This window comes from Anabrus simplex, chromosome 13 (assembly GCF_040414725.1).
Source record: "Anabrus simplex isolate iqAnaSimp1 chromosome 13, ASM4041472v1, whole genome shotgun sequence".
Lineage (NCBI taxonomy): Eukaryota > Metazoa > Arthropoda > Insecta > Orthoptera > Tettigoniidae > Anabrus > Anabrus simplex.
This window is the reverse complement of record NC_090277.1, coordinates 66185349-66207247: the sequence shown is the minus strand read 5'-3', so window position 1 is coordinate 66207247 and position 21899 is coordinate 66185349. Positions and strand designations below refer to the sequence as shown.

Below are 21899 nucleotides of genomic sequence, written 5' to 3'. Positions count from 1 at the left end.
TCATCGTTTATATTTTTAACAAGTTAACAACTGCTATCAGCCACGTTTTTTACGAATTTATTACGAAAATGTGTTATCCTCTTTCATAGTATAGATAAGAAATGTGTTTTTCCACCATTCAATACACAATTTATTTTAATAGATTAAGCTAGTACCGGTTTCGGCTCTTTAACGGCCATCATCAGCTAGTACATGTTTTATTTTAGCCATTAGACAATACACAAGTTGTTATTGTATTAGGCATCCGGATGTCTAATGGGGGATGGAAATGTATATAATAGCATATAATTAAAATATCAGTGGTCAGGGTAAAAAGTTACAAATAGAGTATGAGTATGTAAAACATATTAAACATATTAAAAACACATAGGCCACAATATACAACATTTAAAAAGTTTCAACACATTAAAATGGTACGTATGGGTAGACACTTGTTAAAATCTTCAATTCATGCTATATAGATTCCATTCTTCTTTATAAATAATAATCCTCTTTCATTTCGAAATTTCTATAGAGTACAGCAGCCAACGGGCATTACTAATCTCCTTATCGCCTTCGAATGTTGACGAGAGCGCTTGCAAATCGGTGAGTTTTCTTATTCAAACAGCGTCACCTATCCTAACTTAACCGTACTATACGTATGATGAAAACATACTTCCGATGCTAATAAAGAAATAACATTCTCGCTATAAATTTACATAATAGCCTTTCTGTAATTTAACCAGACGCGAGAAAACAAACTTCTCAAACCAATGCTGCACTCTGCCATACCTTCAGGTGTGTCCCATTCTTAATTGCAGTATTTAGCATTAAAATTAAGAGATTGTATATTTAGCCTTTGTTTTTAGCGAGTTGACAACTGTTCACAATGTTAATTTCAAGGACACTTCATCTAAAGCATTACTTTGTCAATTTTATATATTTTTCATCTAAACAGTGTTATGTGGCTGAAGATGTTGATAATATACGAAACATGTACCACTTTTGACCATTAAAAGTTGCCTTAAGCAATCATTGTATCGACTAGGTGGAAAATAAATAAATACTTAATTGTGAATCTATTGAAGTGCGATACGGACCATGAAGCTGATTTTATGTAATTGACAACTGTTATCGGTAGGGGCCATATTTTTTGGTAATAGCGATAAGCACAAAATTTTTCATATATTCTTACTAGCCTTTATATGACCTTGTAGGTACCGTTTCGTAACGTATTTGAGCGAAATGAACTCGCGAAATATGGCGAAATCTATTTATTACACGAATCGCGCAAATAATCTCGAAATATACTACACTTGGTTAGAAAAATGCGAAATCTTATCGGAAAAGATCTCCAAGAAACGTTTAAATGCTCTTGAGAACTTGACTATAGTAGTTTCCTTGTCAGTTGATTCTCTACACAAATGCACACAGTGACGAGCCCTCTGTACCGGAAGTACGTGTATTCAGTTCCGCGATCTCTAAGGCAATCATTAAAAGTAGATATGTTATCGATTACAGCAAATGGAGTTGTGGTCGCAGCAAGATCGGTTGTAGATACAGCAGTGCGCATTATACTCTTTCGCATTGCAAGTTCGCCACTTATGAACCTTTATCAGTAAATGTCCAGCATTTAAGTACAAAAAAGCTGAAAACTAAAGTCACAACAGTTTTTCAGAGGGCCGAGAAATACAACAGTGAGGCGTTATATGGATTTGATGCTGCAAGAAAGATTCTAATGTGTACGTACTGTAAATCTCGCATTACGTTAAAACGAAGAGATGCGTGCGATAAATACTGTAGAGAATCAGAAAAACACAAAAAGAAGAATGAAAAATGAACATAATTTTAAGCAGCAAATAACAATCGGCGATACTTTACACATCGCAAAGGAGTTGAAAAGTGATAGAGCAATTTGTAATAGACACAACAAAAGCATGCATGCAAGCCAGCATTTCTATAGAAACATTGGATGATCCTGGCATGGGGGCATGGATGAATATAAAAGGGAAGATAGATAATACAGACTTTATTATAAAATATGACTCTATTATTAGGCCTATTCTAAATAAATCGCACCGAGCTCGATAGCTGCAGTCGCTTAAGTGGAGGCAGTATCCAGTAATCGGGAGATAGTGGGTTCGAGCCCCACTATCGGCAGCCCTGAAGATCGTTTTCCGTGGTTTCACGTTTTCACACCAGGCAAATGCCGGGGTTTTAAGGCCACGGCCGCTTCCTTCCAATTCCTAGGCCTTTCCTATCCCATCGTCGCCGTAAGACCTATCTGTGTCGGTGCGACGTAAAGCAAAGAGCAAATAAATAAATAAATAAATAAATCGCCTGGTTGAGTTGTAATAATGTTATTGTTTTTACGTCCCACTAACTAGTTTCACGGTTTTCAGAGATGCCGTAATTTTGTCCCACAGAAAGTTTTTACGCGCCAATAAAACTAGTAACACGGGGCTGACGTATTTAAGCACCGGATTGAGCCAGGATTGTACCTAGCAACCTGGGCTCAGAAAGCCAACGCCTTAACCGTCTGAGTTACTCATCCCCAGCCAGGCAGCACCAGCATATCCATGAATATCTTCCAGGGATATATGGCTTTGCAAAATGCAGTGAAAGCACGTCTGATCGAAGAGAAGAATGAAGACATTGTTAGTGAAGTTTTAGGAGGATTTCCACGAAGTGCTCGCAAGTATTATGGTTTCAGACGTCTCATGTGGTCAGCGAAAGGGGCTGCTTTGTTAACAAAAACATACTTGGACTGCCACACAACTCTGAATCCTGATAATGTTCAAACCATGCATAGTTTTTTACTTTGGAGACAAGTCATTCAAAATGTTAAAGCATGTAGAACCGAACCAAACCCCACGGTACTTAACGCCCTGACAGGGCCTTGGCCTGCCCTGTGACCGCTGCTCAGCCTGATGGCCTGCAGATTACGATGGTTCGTGTGGTCAGCACGATGCATCCTCTCGGCCATTATTCTGGGCTTTCGAGACCGGGGCCGATATCTCAGTCAATAGCTCCTCAGTTCTAATCAGGTAGGCTGAGTGGACCTCGAACCAGCCCTCAGGCCGAGAAAAAATCCCTGACCTGGCCGGGAATCGAACCTGGGTCCTCCTGGTGAGAGGCAGGCATGCTACCCCTACACCACGGGACAGACAAAAATGTGTAGGCTATGTATAAATTCCTAACTTCCGCCTAACTTCATTTTGAGGTTTCGGTGATTTATATAGGCCTACCGGTATTTATTTCTACGACATTTTGTATATTTGGTTGTTCTGAGGTTTAATAACAATTTAATACATGACATGTGTTCACTTTAAAGCCCCTAATCACAAAATTATTTAGATTTACCCCATACCATAAGGAATATTTCACAAGAAACATCGATCAATATGACAATTTATTTCACGAAATACCTACCGAAATAGTGTTAGTTTTAACACCGAAATCAACAGTTTTTATTTCGCCAAAAAATAAGGCCCTTAGTTATCGGACACTTTATTTACACACTTCAGAGAACATGTTCTGTTCAATTTCAAGTTTCTTTACGGAAACAGCAGTCGATGACTATTACTAATCTCTTTCGAATGTCGACGAGAGAGCTTGCTAGTGGACGTAGCGAGGAAACGATACAGAAGGTGATCGATTGTACACAGCAGAATTGCTGGGGTGCATAAATATCGGTTACAAAAAAAATAGCGCGCGCTTAATCGCTCTTAATGGCGGATGTGTCAGTGATAGTGATCTGGCTGTAACCAAAGGTTAATACCGTTTAATATAAGACTTTTGAAGGGACAAGCATAACTTGTCGTAATGGGGTTCTCGTTATATGCGGTACTTGCTATACTGTACTTCATGTATGTATATGTATCCTAATTTTCCTCTCATTTAATGCAGTTTTAAGGTTTATGTGTAAATTCATAATGAGAGGACATTTAACAGGTTTAGTAATGGGTGAGTCATTAAGAACTGACTTTGAAGCGTAACAAAGTTTCACTATAACAAATTAAATTGAGATCCCAAGAATTTTGTTATACTGGTATTTTACTCTATACAGATTAAAAAGGTAACTATTCCAGTTTAATCTCATTACCCAACATGAAGATACTTGATTTACAATTTGTGAACGTTGCTGCATTTTTATAATAGAAATCTTTAATCCATGCTTAATATTCCAATTTATTACTGGATGTATGGGCCCCTTGAAGAATAAGAAATTGTCCAGTATGATTTCAACTACACACGTGGGTGAAGGTATGTTATATTATTGGTTTTTTTTTTTTTTTTGTAGGCTCACCAGTTGAATAGTTTGCTGGATCAACAGGAGCAAGCTTTACGTCAGACTCCCGGTGGTTATGACTCCCCTTCAGCTGATCCTGCTATCAGGGATTATGATGCTGTGGGTAAGTGTGCTGATAGTATTTCTGATAATTTTATTGCCTTACTGTGTTGCCTCTTTCAACTACGAACTCTGTGTTCAGTTGATTAGGCAGTGGGCCCAATTGCCATGTGAGGATTAAACACAATGTCCTGGTACTCTGGGATGTACATACATGGGTATTGGCATAGGAAGGTTTATTGTTCGAGTCAGTTCATAGACTGGTTTGATACAGCTGTCCTTGCGACCCTATCCTGTGCTAACATTTTCATTTCTACATTACATCCTACTTCTGCTCTAAGCTGTTCGTCATATTTGTATCTTGCTCTACCCATACCGTTCTTCTCACATACACGTCCCTCGAACCAACTTTAAATGTCCTGGGTGTCTAAGATGTGCCTTATCATTCTGTATGTTCTGGTCAATTTTAACCAAATCTGTCTCCTCACCATTTCGATTCATTCGTTATTCTATCTACCCATCATACATTCAGCATTCTTCTGTAACTGCACATTTCAAAAGCTTATATTCTGTTTCTTTCTGTCCTAATTATCGTCCATGTGTCACTTCCATACAATGCCATGTTCAGGAGGAAACTTCTTCAAATACATTTTTCTGATCCCTATATCAATGTTCAAATGAACAAATTTCTTACGAAAGGTCTTCCTTGTTTGTGCTAGTTTGCATTTATGTCCTACCATCATTAGTTATTTTACTACCCAAGTAACAATATTCATGTACAGTAGGAGTCCGTTATAGCGAGAATTCACAATCGCAAACAGTGTACTTGCTATAGCGGATTGTCTTATATAAGATTCTGAAAGTTGGGAAAACCCCCCATACACAATGAAGTCAGTACGAAACGGCAATTAGTTTTTTCAAAACTGTGTTTTCGCGCGGATAATACCCACACTACGTTTTTTGAAACCCGATACTATGTGAAAGTGTGCATTGAATTACATTTGTAAAAAATGTATACTACTGTATTTCTCCGAATCCAAGACTACCCCCACTTTTTCCTTCAAAAACATCTACGCCAATCTAAAAGCGCTTTCTTATAAATCACGCATTTTGACGCCGAACGTCGCTTTAGTTATGCCGTATTTTTTTAGGCTGTACAATATTATTCTTTATTTCAGCGGGTTTAATAACTTGACATAGGCATCATAATATCCAAGAGAACCCGTTGAAAATTTGCCGGCAATACATACTCCACGCATCCCTACAATACGGCGATCCGTCACAAAAATATTCCTGCTGTCTGTAAAACTTAATTTTACTAAGTGCCAGGAACAGTAGATGTGTTATAACTCTGCTACAGAGTAGCCGTTTCCTTTCTAAGAATGGCATGTTTTGATGGCATTCTGCAGATTTCAGAAACAATTTTGTAGAGGATAATAGAATGTCATTCTCTCTCCACTATTTTCTGAGATCCAGTGATGTTACACTGACACCGTACAACCGGTCGCCGCTGCTAGTGATGTTTGATAAAGAAGCGGTCGTTTATTGTCGAGTTTTTTGTGTTTTTGTGCGCACGCACCCCGTTACTGCAGTGTTTGCCAGTGGTGTTCATCACTGTCAGGCCGTGAATGCAAAATGACCCATGATTTTTCAGATGAGATTATGAGAGGAAAGTCTTCTTGATTTCGGAGAAATACGGTATCGCTCCAGAGGCTTCTGTGGCAAACATTGAAGATTTCCTCTTCAATCTGAGTTGCCTAACCTAACCGTATATGTATCAGGAAAACATAGTTCAAATGCATGTAGAGAATTGATATCCTCCTCACTAAATACAGTAAAACCTCGTTAATTCGAAGTCGTTGGGACTCAAAAATCGGACTTCGAATTAAGTGATTTCGAATTAACCGCCAATTCGCAATTCAGAAGTACCAACCCTTGCCGCGTTACGAAATATTCTAAGTCCCGTTACTGCATGCAGTTAACCTTGATTCATAGTTTATACCTTTCAAATGCCATGAAAAAAGGACTATTTCCAAAATGTATCCAAAAAGGTGCGTTTACAGTATACAAATAATGCACTTGCATATCTCACTGGCAAATATAACCTCACGCAACGAAAGAAAGAAAAATAAAAAGCAAGATTCAAAGACGAGGAGAAATCTATGCTGGCTCCCATGTGCAAGTGCTTTATTAATTGCATTACTATACTGTATGCATTTTAGATGCCTTGTATTTACACAGAAAGTACCCGATGACCTTAAAATCAAACTTTCTATAACTCTATCCTTGTACGATTTCCCGCCATGGCACTCCTCTCGTACTTCAGAAATGTAAACACTTGCCGCGTCACAAAGTATTCTAAGACCCAGTAATACATACAATCACCTCGATTCACAGTTTAAACCTTTCCAATGCCATGGAAAAACTATTTCCGAAATGTTTCCAACAAGGTGCATTTACAATGTTCAAATAACGCACTTGGATAAATCACTGACGAACATAACCTCACGCAACGAAAGAAAAACAATCACACAATTCAAAGACGAGGATAAATGATGCTGCTTCCCCTGTGCAAATGCATTATTTTTTGGATATCTGTACTGTTTGCATTTTTAGATGCTTTGTACTGGGATGGAAAGTGTCCGACACACTTAAAACATTGTAGCTTATCAAACTTTTCTATGACGAGGGGATAAAGTTTCTCGCTTCCATGTGCATTGCAATTGCAACGCACTACAATGACCCCCATCCCCGACCCTTGCACGATTCCGGCTGGCACTTTCTTCTTTAAAACCAGAAGACTGTTTGGGCTCACATTAAAATAAAGCAATGCAGTTTCATCTTCAATGACAGTATTGTTCGGTGCCTACGAATTTATTATATGAGCCACGCTTTTTCGTCAACTGTCGGCATCGCCAGCGTTCGCGCATTTTGTTTTCCCGCACTCTGCCTGTCGCGTGATATTACGGCGTTCCTTAAAAGGTTGAATACAAAAGAATTCAGATTTCATTCAACTTGGCAATCATGAAGCGCACTTTGGACCCACCAAAGTGAGTGTAAGTGCGGAAAGCTACCCCTCCACGTTCCAGAACACGCGTTCTATTATGACGCGGATAAATTTGGAGTTGAAATTACTGTGTAACATACTATTGTTTTAAAATGTAAAGGCAGTTTCGAATTAAAAGTCTGAATTTCGGTAATGGGGCCGACATTGTACTTCGAATCACGAATGATCCGTATTTCGAATTAAACAATTTAAATAACATGCAAAACTGTATCTCATGTTTTCGGGAACAAGAGCTTCTTCGAATTACGTAGGATTTTGAATTAACCGATTTCGAATTATCGAGGTTCTACTGTATTTACATGAGAATAGCCTTTCCGAAATTTAACTAGAAGAAAGAAACTATCCTATGAAAGCAGTGATATACTCTGCCATATCTTGGTGTATCACATTCTTAGTTGATCTTTCCTTTTTTTGCGAACCTACCTTCAGCATCCGACCCTGGCTACTACTACCCTTGCTTTCCATCCTGGATTTTCTGCAGGGCTCTAGGGAACTTTTTGCTGGCTGTGGCTACCTCCCCAGTGGTTCGATCAAAACTTCCCCGGACTCTTCCTCAAACCTAAATGACTTGACCAAGTGCATCCCACTATTCTCTAACTAGGTGATTGCTCTTGGCAGCTTGTTAAAGTTTGAAGATGCTCCAGTTTAGGCAGAGGGATGTTCGCCCCCGCCATTGCGGTGCAGCTTTCTGTACTAGTTTCAAATGCATCGTGGTATTTCTACATTGAGCTGTATCGTATCTTTTCACACTTGATCAGAAAAATAATAGAATTGACTTTATAATACTCCTATATCTTACATTTCTGCAGCTGGGCTAATTGGCAATAATGTTTAGTATAAACATGCATTTCTTTCATAAGGAGAGAAAGGACTGCTGTTAGAGGTGATTTTCCTACAAGTACACATTCGTATTTTGCATGGAAATAAGTCTTGACTCAAAAGTTAAATTTTATTTATTACATGGAGACAGTTAATGTTTCGTCAAACCATTCATTCCAGCCTTCAATTAAGACTAATGATTATGCTACCTTTGCACGGTCAAAATACCGCGGCCCTTTAATTTAATATCAGGGGCAGTTACAACCTGGCTGTTTCCTGTCCAGTTTAGTTCGTGCTTGCCAGGGACTGGTCAAGCTGGCCCTAGCATTATATAGAACATACCTGCAAACCCTTCCGTTTACCCGGAATCTTTCCGCCTTTTAACTAGTCTTCAGATTTTCAGATTTATTTTTACTTCCCATTTTGGATTAATATAACCTCTAGTACGGCCAATACTCTTTCCCTAGGATAAAGGTTAAATTCTTACGTGCTTGTGTAATTTACGAAACCCCACTTTCAAGTGTATTTATTGGATACTTTTATTTCGTGAATTTCGTCCGTCGCTTTCGTGTATAGTTTTTCCCGCTCACCCCAGCAGAGTGTGCGCTTGATTCAGCTGGGGATTCGGGGTGACGATCGTACTGCGAGCAATAGGCTAGCACGATAAACTCGCCCCGTTTAACCGAGTCGTTAGCGTGCGCTGTTAACATGTTTGTGTGCGTAGTTCGTCGGAGTTATAGGATATGTGTTTTTTCTTGCATTTCTATGCTTTCCCCCTCTGTCGTATGTTAATAATGTATGGGACATTGCATATTTTTCTATGTGTTTGTTTTGCATATTTAAGTGCATAATTTTAATGAGTTGAATGTTTTTAAGGGGGTTGCATACCTGCCAACTATTCTGGTATTATCGTAAAAAATGTACGGATTTCGAGTGTGCTGTATGGTTCTACGGATGAACGTTATTCTACGGATTTTGAAGATCCGCACTTGTTTAGATTCCTGCGGTGAAATTGGATTCGTGTGATTTTTTTCCATAGCTGCTAGTAATAAGAGATCTAGGAGATAAGGTATTTGAAATTCGACCGATAAATTTATCAATAATCACATCGGTTATCACCAGGGTTTTGTCATCTGTTCGACCTTGACTGCTACTTCATACACTGAGATGTTCCCAAACAAGTAGCAGGCTCTGAATTTATATAAATATATGTATAACAACTTTAGTAACTGCGTCGTGCTTCGTAGCAGCTGAAAGGCTTTGTTTGTGTGTGGGTAGTTCTGAAACTCGTGGAATTGTGACAAAATTGTAAGTGATCTATTATTGTTGGGTGTTCGTAATGAGTTCAACTAAGAAACGATATTATCAGTCTCTTAGGGAGGCATATTCTGCTTAATTTCCTTGTTTTAAACGATCAGGCAAAGTGTTCCCAGGGAACCTAAAATATTTGTCCCGAATGAGTAAATTTATAATACCAATATAATGGTCCGTTATTGGACATTATAAACTTTCCAGCTAACTCAGGCAGGCAACCAGGAATGAGTTAGCTGGAAAGTTTATAATGTCCAATAACGGACCATTATATTGGTATTATAAATGGGCATTTGTCAAGATGTAACTTTGTGTGTTTAATTTCGGGGGTGAACATAACATATATTTGACTTGTATTAGTATTGTTCGTCATCCTCCCCCCCAATGCTGCCCTTTTCCAGTATGTCTCAAGACTTTGCTACGCATGTTCGGTTGGAAAAATTTCCGCTTTAGGATCTTCCGGATTTCTCTTTTTGAAAGTTGGCAGGTATGTGGCTGTGACGGTGACAGTTTCTGGCATTGTCTTTTTTCTTTATGGCCAAAAAATATAACATTATGCCCGAGTCTTCAGAGATACCTATAAATTTCCGTTCATTTTACCATATTTTCTTGCGTAATTTACACCCTTGCATAAATTATGTATCCCAATATTTTTGATTCCAAAGTGAGAAAAAGAAATGGTCACGTATCTGACGCACCCCGAACCTCCAACATCCATCACTCGGCTCCGTATGAGTTTTGAAATAGACATCAAATACTGAAGTAGCAGGCTTCCTATTGCGAAAGCGGGTATTCCGAACACAGGCAAGTTGCTGTTATTAGCCGTCAGGAAATCCCACTGCACTAGTTTTACGAGTGTTTCGGGACAAAACATTCTGTGATCTCAAAATTTTGTTAGTCCACAGTATTGGAGTAATATTGCATCATACAAACTCGCGGTGATCAGTTACGCCGAAACATACGGGAATAGAGCAGTGCGCAGCAAGTATTCGGTGTCCAAATCAAACGTGCGCTACCACGATAACAGGAGTGCACTTCAAGCGGCCAACAAGTCTCGCAAAGCAATTCACGGACCAAAAAGCGACAAGTTTCCGCAAGTAGGGGATTATCTGCTTTAACGTATGATTTTGTTACGCAATGTTGGATAAGCCGTTTCTCACGAAATGCTGCATCTCAAAGAATGAGAAATAGCCGCGGCACATGGAATCGGTGTCTCGGATTTGAAGGTTAGCCGAAGCTTGATTAATTTTCTCTTCTACGAAGAAATACATTATGCGAAAAAATGACTGATTTCAACCATTTTCATCGCTTTGTGATTGAGAAGGGTAAAGTGAAGGAATATTTGATCTCCCTTATAGGAGCCGCAGGTCAGACGCCAGTCAGTTTCCTTACGCCACAGTCGAACAATAGATAAGGAACATAAAGGTTATCGTGCGCTTCTTTGCCAGTTTGTAATTCAGGTCATATTGTCGGCTCGTAATGACTTAATGAGAATATTTTCTAAGCTCAGTACTTCAAAAACACGTGTCTAACTTACCTGATGTGCCCTATTTGACCTTTCAGTAAAAATCTCATGCTGGAATTTCATGCCAAATGACGATAACCGGAAATGAGTTGAACGAATAGGTTATATTTGATGTATCTTTTAAATGTAAATGAATTGTAAATATATATATTCGTTTACGACCATTAGAGACCACGTTAGGTAACAATTACATGTTTCAGGAAGCCTTCCTCACAGCTCAGAACTTTAGCATCCTTTCTCTGGCAGCCTGTATTCTTTCTTCTGTCCACCCACAGTTAAGTTTTGGTTTATTATGGAATCCCTGAAATCTGTTGACCACCGACCTAGACTTTGTTCGGTTTGAGATGTCTTCTGAATTTAGTCCCACCTGTCTGAGTTCTTTTCTTATCTCCCTGAACCATTTGTCTGACACTTTAGGTCTACTGTCTAGTGTTGTGAAAATCCTTTTTGTTAGTCTCTTCTCATCCATTCTAAATAAATGCCTATAGAATATAAGTCTGTTTATTCATGGACTCGGTTAGCCTTTCATTGTCTCGGTAAAGCTCTTTTTCTTCCTCACATTCTATACTGTCCATCCACAATCTTTGGACCCGTTATTTTACAAAGGATCTTTCTTTTGAATTTCTCAGCTTTTCTGTCCCGCTTTTCCTGTCAGTTGGAGGCATTCACTAGCGTACAGACATTCCGTGTTAATCACTGTATTGTAGTGCCTTAGTTTAGCTCGTCTGGAGATGGTTTACTTCTTGTATATTGGATATGTCCGACGAAAAGCAACAGCCATTTTCTGCCATCTGCTGTTGTTTTTTTCTCTTTCATTAGTTTTCAGTTGCACTATTTCACCCAAGTATTTAAAGCTATCAACTCTTTGTATTTTACCATGCTCTGTCCTCAGGTACCGAGGGGCTATTTTGATGTTTGTTGTATATATTTAGTTTTTTTGAAAGAAATCTGTAGTCCTGCTTTTTCTGCATGTAGTTTTAGTACATTCAGCTGTTCTTTTGCTGTGTCAGTATTCCTAGATAGCAACGAAACGTTATCAGCAAAGGCAAGGCAATCAATCATGACACCAATTTTTGACCCTCCAATGTATACTGGGTTAAGTAATCCTTTCCTGTCCAGTTCTTTTTCCCATTCCCAGATAATTTTCTGAAACACACAGTTGAAAACAATTGGTGACAATCCGTCACCCTGTCTGAATCCTGTTTTAATTTCGAACTGCTTGGATTTCTCTCCCATGAACTTTCAGATGTGTCCCAGTTAAAGTCTACTTAATAATTGCTGTTTTGGCGTCTGTTCCAAATTCTGCATTCCACTAATATATTGAATAGCACTTCACTGTTGACTGAATCATACGCCTTTTTGAAGTCTAAAAAAAAACTACTACCAGATTCTTTTGAGAGATGATTCTCTTTTAAAGATAAAAATTTCATTCTTCCGTATTGAAAATTATCACAGTTAAATTGAAATAATAAATGGTAGTTCAACCTGTTCAATACAAGTAAATAAGATATGTAGAGATTACATTCTTATTTAATTAAAAAATGGAAATGGTACAGGTTTCGACCCCAGTCTGGGTCATCAGCCGATTATAACTCGAAAAACAATGCATAAGTAAGAAAGAAGTTAAAGGTCAAATCCACACAATATCAGTTGCAGAGGCAATATAATATTTACGGGGGTAGGCACTGTTCAATTTAGACGGAGTGGAAAATGAGTTACTTAAAAGAAGAAATGCGTAATCTTCCGAGCGTCAGCACGGCACACGCAATGTTTGGCACTGTCTCACAATGTTCACGAAAAGAAGCGAACAGTTAAATGAGCCAGACTGCATACACCGTCAGGCACAAAGTCACATCACAATCCAAATATGAAGATCTAAAGTCATTAAGAAGCCGAAGACGAGCAGCTCAACCGAAGTAACTTGCAAGCTTCAGAAGATCGGCGCGGTGTTTACAACGTCAAGTGCTGTAGTTTCATATACTGACAGAGATTGAAGGATAGATTATTGATCAAGTATTTGCTTAGTTCACGAAAATGTACCTACGATTCAATGTAATTGAATACGTAATGATCTTGAAGATTTTTAGAACAGTTGACGTGAAAAAACAATAGTGAATAGAAAAAAATATAAAAAGCGCAATATCGGAAACAAATTAAAACGTGTATGCACAGTGCGCTATTTCTTGAAAATAAAATATTCAGGTCGTGATTGAAGTACCGGTAGTCAAAATTGGCGGACGCGGGACATGAAATTAAATTTGAAAGTGAGGTCCGAAAGTGAAGGTGGCAATGACATTTATATATAATATATATAGGGTGTGATTGAAGTAGTCAAAATTGGCGGACGCAAGTCATGAAATTAAATTTGAAAGTGAGGGCCCAAAATGAAGGTGGCAATGCAGTTTTTTTTAGGGGTGAAAAGAAAAATAGCATAAATTAATAAAGAAGTTTAGTGGATAAGAAAAGATTAAAAGGGTTTAAAGTTGAGAGGTGATGAGAAAGGATAAGATAGGGATGAAGGAGGGGTAGTTTAGGGTGGGTTAGGTGGGTGGGTTACTGGAGGTATAAAATGTGGGTAGGAACATTGTAAGGCATGGAAAATTGAATTCGGGTTTTGAAATTTAGAATTTTTGAGAAGAAGAATTAGGAAGTCAAATAGGATGTTGGGTTTTTCGGAAATGTCGTTTAAGTTGAAATTGGGGTTGAAGTATTGGTCAAGGTGAATAAAGCAATTTTCAGTCTTGTTTAAGCCTTTGTTAATGATATCAAAATTTCTGTTATTGGTTCTAAAGGAAATTTTCATGTTATGTTTTTTAAGAACATTAGTTATTTTATAAGCATCTTGTGTGAAAGTGGAAAATGCAGTGGGTTTGGTTTTGTCTTTAGATAAAGTAGTTTTGGGACGGTGTTTGAATTTGTTGATAATACGGTTTATGAAGATGTTATAGCCATTGAGTTTAGCGATGTTACCGATGGTGTTTAATTCACTTATACAAATTCAGTAATCTGAGTAAACTAGAAATTCAAGACTTCATGTCCATCTTAAAATTGGTTCTCAGCAGTAATTATTTTACTTTTGACAACGCCATTTATCAACAAGATGGTTTAGCTATGGGCTCACCAGCTTCAGGCATTCTAGCTGAAATTTACATCGACTGCATAGAAAACACAAAAATTAATTTTAATAATAATTTCTCTTAACATCCTCTTTTGGGCCAGATATGTCGATGACACATTAGTAATTTTAAACGAAGAATCCACCAACGCAGCCTCTACACTTCTCCTCAACAACATTGACTCTAACATTAAATTCACTCTCAAATCAGAACACAACAAAACTCTTTAATTTTCTAGACTTAACCATTACTAGACATCCTTCTTTATCTTACAAAATTTTCAGAAAACCAACCCAAACTGCAACCACAATACGACAAGATTCTTCGCACCCTCAAGCACATAAACGTGCTACTTACAACAGCCTAATTTTCCGTGCCTTCAACACCCCGTCTAAAAAAGATTTAAATAATGAATTAAACACCATCCGTAACATCGCTAAATTCAATGGCTATAACATCTCCCTCATAAACCGTATTATCAACAAATTCAAACACAGTCCCAAAATTACTTTATCTAAAGACTAAACCAAACCTACTGCATTTTCCACTTTCACTTTCACTCAAGAAGCTTATAAAATAACTAATGTTCTTAAAAAACATAACATGAAAATTTCCTTTAGAACCAATAACAAATTTTGATATATTACACAACTCTAAATTACTAAATAAATCTAATGCTTTTTCAAAATCTGGAGTATACAGATTAAAATGTAACAACTGCAGCTCCTCGTACATCGGTCAAACTGGCCGCAACTTCAACATCAGATACTCCGAACATATCAACGCCATTAAATACAATAGGTTCTCCGCCATAGGACAACACATACATGACTCCAATCACAATTTCACCAATTTTGAAAAAGACATGAAAATACTTAAAATCATTAACAAAGGCCCACTCTTAAACACTACTGAAAATTGTTTTATTCACCTTGACCAATACTTCAACCCCAATTTCAACTTAAACGACATTTCCGAAAAACCCAACATCCTAATTGACTTCCTAATTCTTCTCAAAAATTCTAAATTTCAAAACCCGAATTCAATTTTCCATGCCTTACAATGTTCCTACCCACTTTTTATACCTCCAGTAACCCACCCTCCTAACCCACCCTAAACTACCCCTCCTTCATCGCTATCTTATCCTTTCTCACCACCTCAACTTTAAACCCCTTTAATCTTTTCTCATCCACTAATCTTCTTTCTTTATTAATTTATCCTATTTTTCTTCTCACCCCTAAAAAAAAACTGTATTGCCACCTTCATTTTGGGCCCTCACTTTCAAATTTAATTTCATGACTTGCGTCCGCCAATTTTGACTACCGGTACTTCAATCACTACCTGAATATTTTATATTCAAGAAACAGCGCACTGTGCATACACGTTTTCATTTGTTTCCGATATTGCGCTTTTTATAATTTTTTCTATTCACTATTGTTTTTTCACGTCAACTGTTCTAAAAATCTTTAAGATCATAATCACGTATTCAATTACATTGAATCGTATTATAAATAAATATATATATATATATATGTACCAGGAAAAGTTTTGGGGAAAGGGCATGAGTAGGACCTCAGGGAGTGTAACTTGGTTTTGGAGCCGATACAGAGTAGGATAGACTAGCAGAGCGAATAATAGATGGTTAAACACTTTCTTAACAATTTATTAATTCTTCACCCTGCAATATGATTATTGGACTCAAATCTGGCATGGAAATTAAAAGTTTGAACGTAATCTTCCTGAATTCTGTTCACGAAAATTAAATGAATATCACTGATTCCAAAGTCTTTCATATGTGAGAAGACGAGGTATTAGATTTCCACCTGAAGTCTTTCTAAATATGAGCACACACTTGTAATTGCAAATTGACATGAGAAATTAAATTTCTGTTAAAAGTTTTCAGTTTTTCAGTTTGTAAACCTTGATGTATAGCACACTTGAAAAGCCTAAAGTCTTTCTATGAGATATGAAAATGAAATTTGAAATTAAATTAATCACTTCTGACAAACTATTGAAATATTTGTTCACACTCGGCACTGAAGTTTCCACTGTTCAAAATTAATGAGAAAATTTTAGTCAATTTGTTACTACTCACTTAAAGAAATGTTGCTACAAATGTTGAAAGATGGACACCTGGAATGTTCCGTGGAGAATCAGGGTCAGCGATGTTCCCTTAACACACCATGTTGACATTCCCCGATGAGGTGATGTCGGCTGGAACTGGATCGTGTAGAATTGCAGCTTGTTAAGGTGATTTTTCGCACACGAAAAATACACTTAGTGCAAGTAGTTATCACTGACACTGTCATTTACTGTTGAACACAGTTTATGGCGTAATTGAACTTCAAGACGTTAAATGAATAATCAGAGTCCTTCCTGTATGCAATACTATTTAAAGTCGTTACTGAAACGTCCATAATTACACAGTTCACACTTGAAAAGACAAATCATCCGTAAAATAGCTAAACTCAATGGCTATAACATCTCCTTCATAAACCGTATTATCAACGAATTCAAACACCGTCCCAAAACTACTTTATCTAAAGACAAAACCAAACCCACTGCATTTTCCACTTTCACTCAAGAAGCTTATAAAATAACTAATGTTCTTAAAAAACATAACATGAAAATTTCCTTTAGAACCAATAACAGAAATTTTGATATATTACACAACTCTAAATCACTAAATCTAATGCTTTTTCAAAATCTGGAGTATACAGATTCAAATGGAACAACTGCAGCTCCTCGTACATCGGTCAAACTGGCCGCAACTTCAACACCAGATACTCCGAACATACCAACGCCATTAAATACAATAGATTCTCCGCCATAGGACAACACATACATGACTCCAATCACAATTTCACCAATATTGAAAAAGACATGAAAATACTTAAAATCATTAACAAAGGCCCCCTCTTAAACAAGACTGAAAATTGTTTTATTCACCTTGACCAATACTTCAACCCCATTTTCAACTTAAACGACATTTCCGAAAAACCCAACATCCTATTTGACTTCCTAATTCTTCTTCTCAAAAATTCTAAATTTCAAAACCCGAATTCAATTTTCCATGCCTTACAATGTTCCTACCCACATTTTATACCTCCAGTAACCCACCCTCCTAACCCACCCTAAACTACCCCTCCTTCATCCCTATCTTATCCTTTCTCATCACCTCTCGACTTTAAACCCTTTTAATCTTTTCTTATCCACTAAACTTCTTTATTAATTGTGCTATTTTTCTTTTCACCCTTTAAAAAACTGCATTGCCACCTTCACTTTAGGCCCTCACATTCAAATTTAATTCGATTGACTACCGGTACTTCAATCACGACCTGAATATTTTATATTCAAGAAATAGCGCACTGTGCATACACGTTTTCATTTGTTTCCGATATTGCGTTTTTTATAATTTTTTCTATTCACTATTGTTTTTTCACGTCAACTGTTCTAAAAAATCTGCAAGATCATAATTACGTATTCAATTACATTGAATCGTATTATAAATATATATATGTATAGGTACATTTTCGTGAACTTAGCAAATACTTGATCAATAATCTATTCTTCAATCTCCGTCAGTATATGAAACTACAGCACTTGACGTTGTAAACACCGCGCCGATCTTCTGAAGCTTGCAAGTTACTTCGGTTGAGCTGCTCGTCTTCGGCTTCTCAATGACTTTAGATCTTCATATTTGGATTGTGATGTGACTTTGTGCCTGACGGTGTATGCAGTCTGGCTCATTTAACTGTTCGCTTCTTTTCGTGAACATTGTGAGACAGTGCCAAACATTGCGTGTGCCGTGCTGACGCTCGGAAGATTACGCATTTCTTCTTTTAAGTAACTCATTTTTCACTCCGTCTAAATTGAACAGTGCCTACCCCCGTAATTTTTATATCGCCTCTTCAACTGATATTGTGTGGATTTGACCTTTAACTTCTTTCTTACTTATGCATTGTTTTTCGAGTTATAATCGGCTGATGACCCAGACTGGGGTCGAAACCGGTACCATTTCCATTTTTTAATTAAATAAGAATGTAATCTCTACATATCTTATTTACTTGTATTGCATAGGTTGAACTACCATATTTATTTCAATTTAACTGAGATGATTCTCTAGTACACGTTTCAGACTCCAGATTTGATCAATGCGCGATCCTTCCTTCCTTCCTTCCTTCCTTCCTTCCTTCCTAAATCCCGCTTGATACTCGCCTAGTAAATAATTTGTAAAGATCTGAATTCCTTGAATAATTTACGCATCAAAAGTTTTCGCCTGTATTTTCGTCAAAAAAGTGCGTTATTGACATTGGATCTTCAATCTACGTTTCGCGAAGGCCTACGGAAGCGTAATAGTTCAGTAGAGTCTACACATAGCATTGGTAGAAGTTACGATTTTTAAAAATTTCATTTCAGTCGTCGGCTTCTGTGGTGTAGTGGTTACGCCCGGCTTTGATTCCTGACTCTGCCATGAAATTTTCCTTGCCTGTCCTTTCTAATCTCATCCCATCAGAAAGCCGCTGTTTGGCATAGGTGAGGCCGCCTGGGCAAAGTACTGGTACTCCTCCCCAGTTTAATCCCCCGGCCCCATGTTTCACGATCCAGGACACTGCCCTTGAGATGGTTGAGGTGGGATCCTTCGCTGTGTGAGGAAAAAACCAACACTGGATGTTAAACAGATAAGAGAAGAAAGAAAGAAATGTTGTAAATCTCTCCCTTCACAGAAAATGAATCATTTAAACTACAAATTTTTTATTTTCATCCACTCTGTGACAAGAGCACCGGCATTCCAACTGCTCGTTCAGTAATTACAGGATTCCTTACATTTTAGCAATATAAATTGTTGAAAGTTCCCGACTATTACAGTATTGTACAGCATTCGAACAAAACAAGTTTTCTCAGTACTGAAATAATGGGCCAATAAATGCTCCGATGAAATGTGCTCGTAGTTCAGTCTCAAAAAAAGATAAAAAGGACACGAACTTACCTCCTTACAGCCAGCTTGGCAGAAGTCTACCCTTCCATCCGTTGTGAAATTGGATTCCCTGTGATTCAGTGCTTCAGCCAGTAGGACTAAGTGATTTTTCGTTGGGCACTGCTACAGACATTTCTTCACAATGAATCAGCATGTTCTGAAGATAAAGCGTACGCGTAAAACGGTTCACATCGAGGAGATATAAGGGATATACTTTGTGCAATGTAATTGGACGTTGATTGGTTCTTGCATATGTATCTGAAGGTTGGAGGGGTTGAAGGCTTGGAGGTAAAATTGTTCCTTGTTTCTCCTGATGTAAATTTTGCAAGAACTACTTCTGGTGACTTCCGAGAATTCCCGTTTTTGTTCATGGGGTAAACAGATATTAATGAGAAGATAATTCTGTCGAGCACATCAGCTGCAATATAATGCACTGGAGGAAAATCGGCTTCTTTAATATGGATTCAAAAGGCATCGAATAGGCAATTATACTCAAAGTAGGCGCAAACCCCTGAAATAGGCTTAAGAACAATAAAACCAACAAAATATACGTAAAAGGACCCTAAAACTGATTTATATCTGAAATGCTTATGTTTCTGAACACGGGAGTAAAACAGGCAGATTACCATACCTAATTGATCGACAGGTTGTGGTCAGTCCCGTCTGCTCCTGGGAAAGTCTTGCAATCCAACACCTCGTTTCTGTAACTCTTCCTAATCATAATTAAGTCTATTTGATAATTTCCAGTGTCTAGGTCTCGTCCATGTTTACAGCCGTCTTTTGTGGTGTTTGAACAAAGTGTTAGCTATGACTAAATTTTGATCGTGCAGTATTCAACCAGCCGGCTTCCTCTTTAATTCCTTTGTCCCAATCTGAATTCTCCTATGTTACCTTCTCTTCCTTGGTCTACCACTGCATTCCTGTCTCCTATCACTTAGATTGTCGTCACCCTTTACATATTGTAGCATTGTCTCTTCGTATATTCTTTCGATTTCATGATTGTCTGCTGAACTAGTAGGCATATATACCTGCACTATTGTGGCGGGCATTGGCTTAGTGTCTATCTTGACAACAATAGTGCTTTCACTTTGCTGCTCTTAGTAGCTTACCGACTGCCCTATTTTCTTTTGCTTTATTAAACATTTGATTTTGTGTTGATAATTCTGTAGTCGCCTGACCAAAAATCCTGCTCATCCTGCTAACGTACCTCCTTGTAGCAACTACATCTAATTTTAGTCTATCCACATCACTTATCAGATTCTCCATCCTACTACAGCGATTCAAACTTCTGACATTCCACGCTCAGATTCACAGGTCAGTATCCATCTTTCTGTAGTCCCCACCCGGAGATCCGAATGGGGGGGGCTATTTTTACCTCTGGAATATTTTTTCCTGAGAGAAGACATCATCAATGCATCGTTCATACAGGGAGCTGCATGTCCTTGGTTACAGCTATAGTTTCCAGTTGCTTTCTGCTGTTTAGCAGTATCAACAAAGCTGTACCATGTAAAGGTATATCAAAATACCATGTCAGTCAGTCATCTAGACTGCCGCCCTTGCAACTTCCGAAAGGCTGCTACTCCCCTTTCGATGAACCATTTGTTAACCTGGTCTCTCAACAGATACCTATCAAATGGTTGTACCTACGGCTCGGCTGCCTGCTTCATTGGGACACGCAAGCCTCCCCACCGCGGCGAGGTAGGTTTTTTATCCTCATACCTGCCAACTTTTACGGTTTATCCATAAAATTTACGGAAGTTGCACCTTTTTACGGATGGACGGTGTCATTTTAAGACTTCGCGGGAAAAAAAATTTGAAACAACGTACAATAATCGCTCCACCACCGTACAATAGATTGTTTGCGTGGGTCAAGGCACGATCGGTCTTCGTTGAAGGCAAGTCCACGATCGTCGATAACTCATTCTTTGATATGATACCGGGGTCCGGGATAACAGTTCTTCCATGTGAATCTTAGGTGTCGACAGGCTCTGCTCTGCAAATTCTTTGTTCCGCTCCGTTCGCTTGTTGTGATGTAACCTATATTCTTTGAATACGCGAGTGTTCTTTGTTTACGAACAGTACTTCCAGACCTTGCCTACCAACCTGAGCAAAATATTTGTGTGGGACTCTTTAAAAGTTGTAATTATCGGAAGTTTTGTACGTTGGTAGGTGCCTGGTGCCTGACCCGCATGGTGGTTGAAATCACGAAGTAATACTGATCACCTGGCGGATCCCGTGCCACGCGTCGGTAGATTACTGTGCATTATTTACCGCGGATAGCAACCAAATGCATAAAGTATGTTGGACATAAATATATTCATATCTACACTTCTCTATTACGGAATTTGATAAACAAAAATGAAATACTTCGGCTAATTGGGTAGGTTTCTTGACGTTGAAGGAACCACATTGTCGGCCATCAGAAAAAAAATTAAAAATAAAATAACAGCAGTCAAAAATGATTACTACACATTCTTTCAAGTTACTTATGTATGTGTAGTCCTCAGCCCGAAGGCTGGTTGGATCGTCAACAGTTCCGCCATAAGCTGTCATAGATGGCCTAGGCATCACTGAAGAGGCGTACTAGGGAAATGAGTGAGGTAGTTTCCTGTTGCTTTCCTCACAGTCAGAAGTTGCTAGTACATATCAGTTTGCCCAGCTCACTGAAATGCATGCACCAACTGACCCTATGAGCAATATTTTCACACCATTCATAGCAGGGACTGGCTGCAGAAGGAATGGCATTACTAGCA

General features: G+C 38.2%; 1 protein-coding gene across 4 annotated transcripts in view; it reads left to right on the top strand.

The window, feature by feature from the left end:
- Positions 1–21899, top strand: part of LOC136884875 (hrp65 protein) — a 300770-nt gene that overhangs the window by 136503 nt on the left and 142368 nt on the right. For all 4 annotated transcript variants that reach the window (XR_010861427.2, XR_010861428.2, XM_067157168.2 and 1 more), the window contains exon 9: positions 4283–4394. Coding sequence is in view for 2 of the 4 variants with exons in the window: in XM_067157168.2 (XP_067013269.2) it covers positions 4283–4394 (112 nt within the window). In the remaining 2 variants the exon portion in view is untranslated. The remainder of the gene's footprint in view (positions 1–4282; positions 4395–21899) is intronic.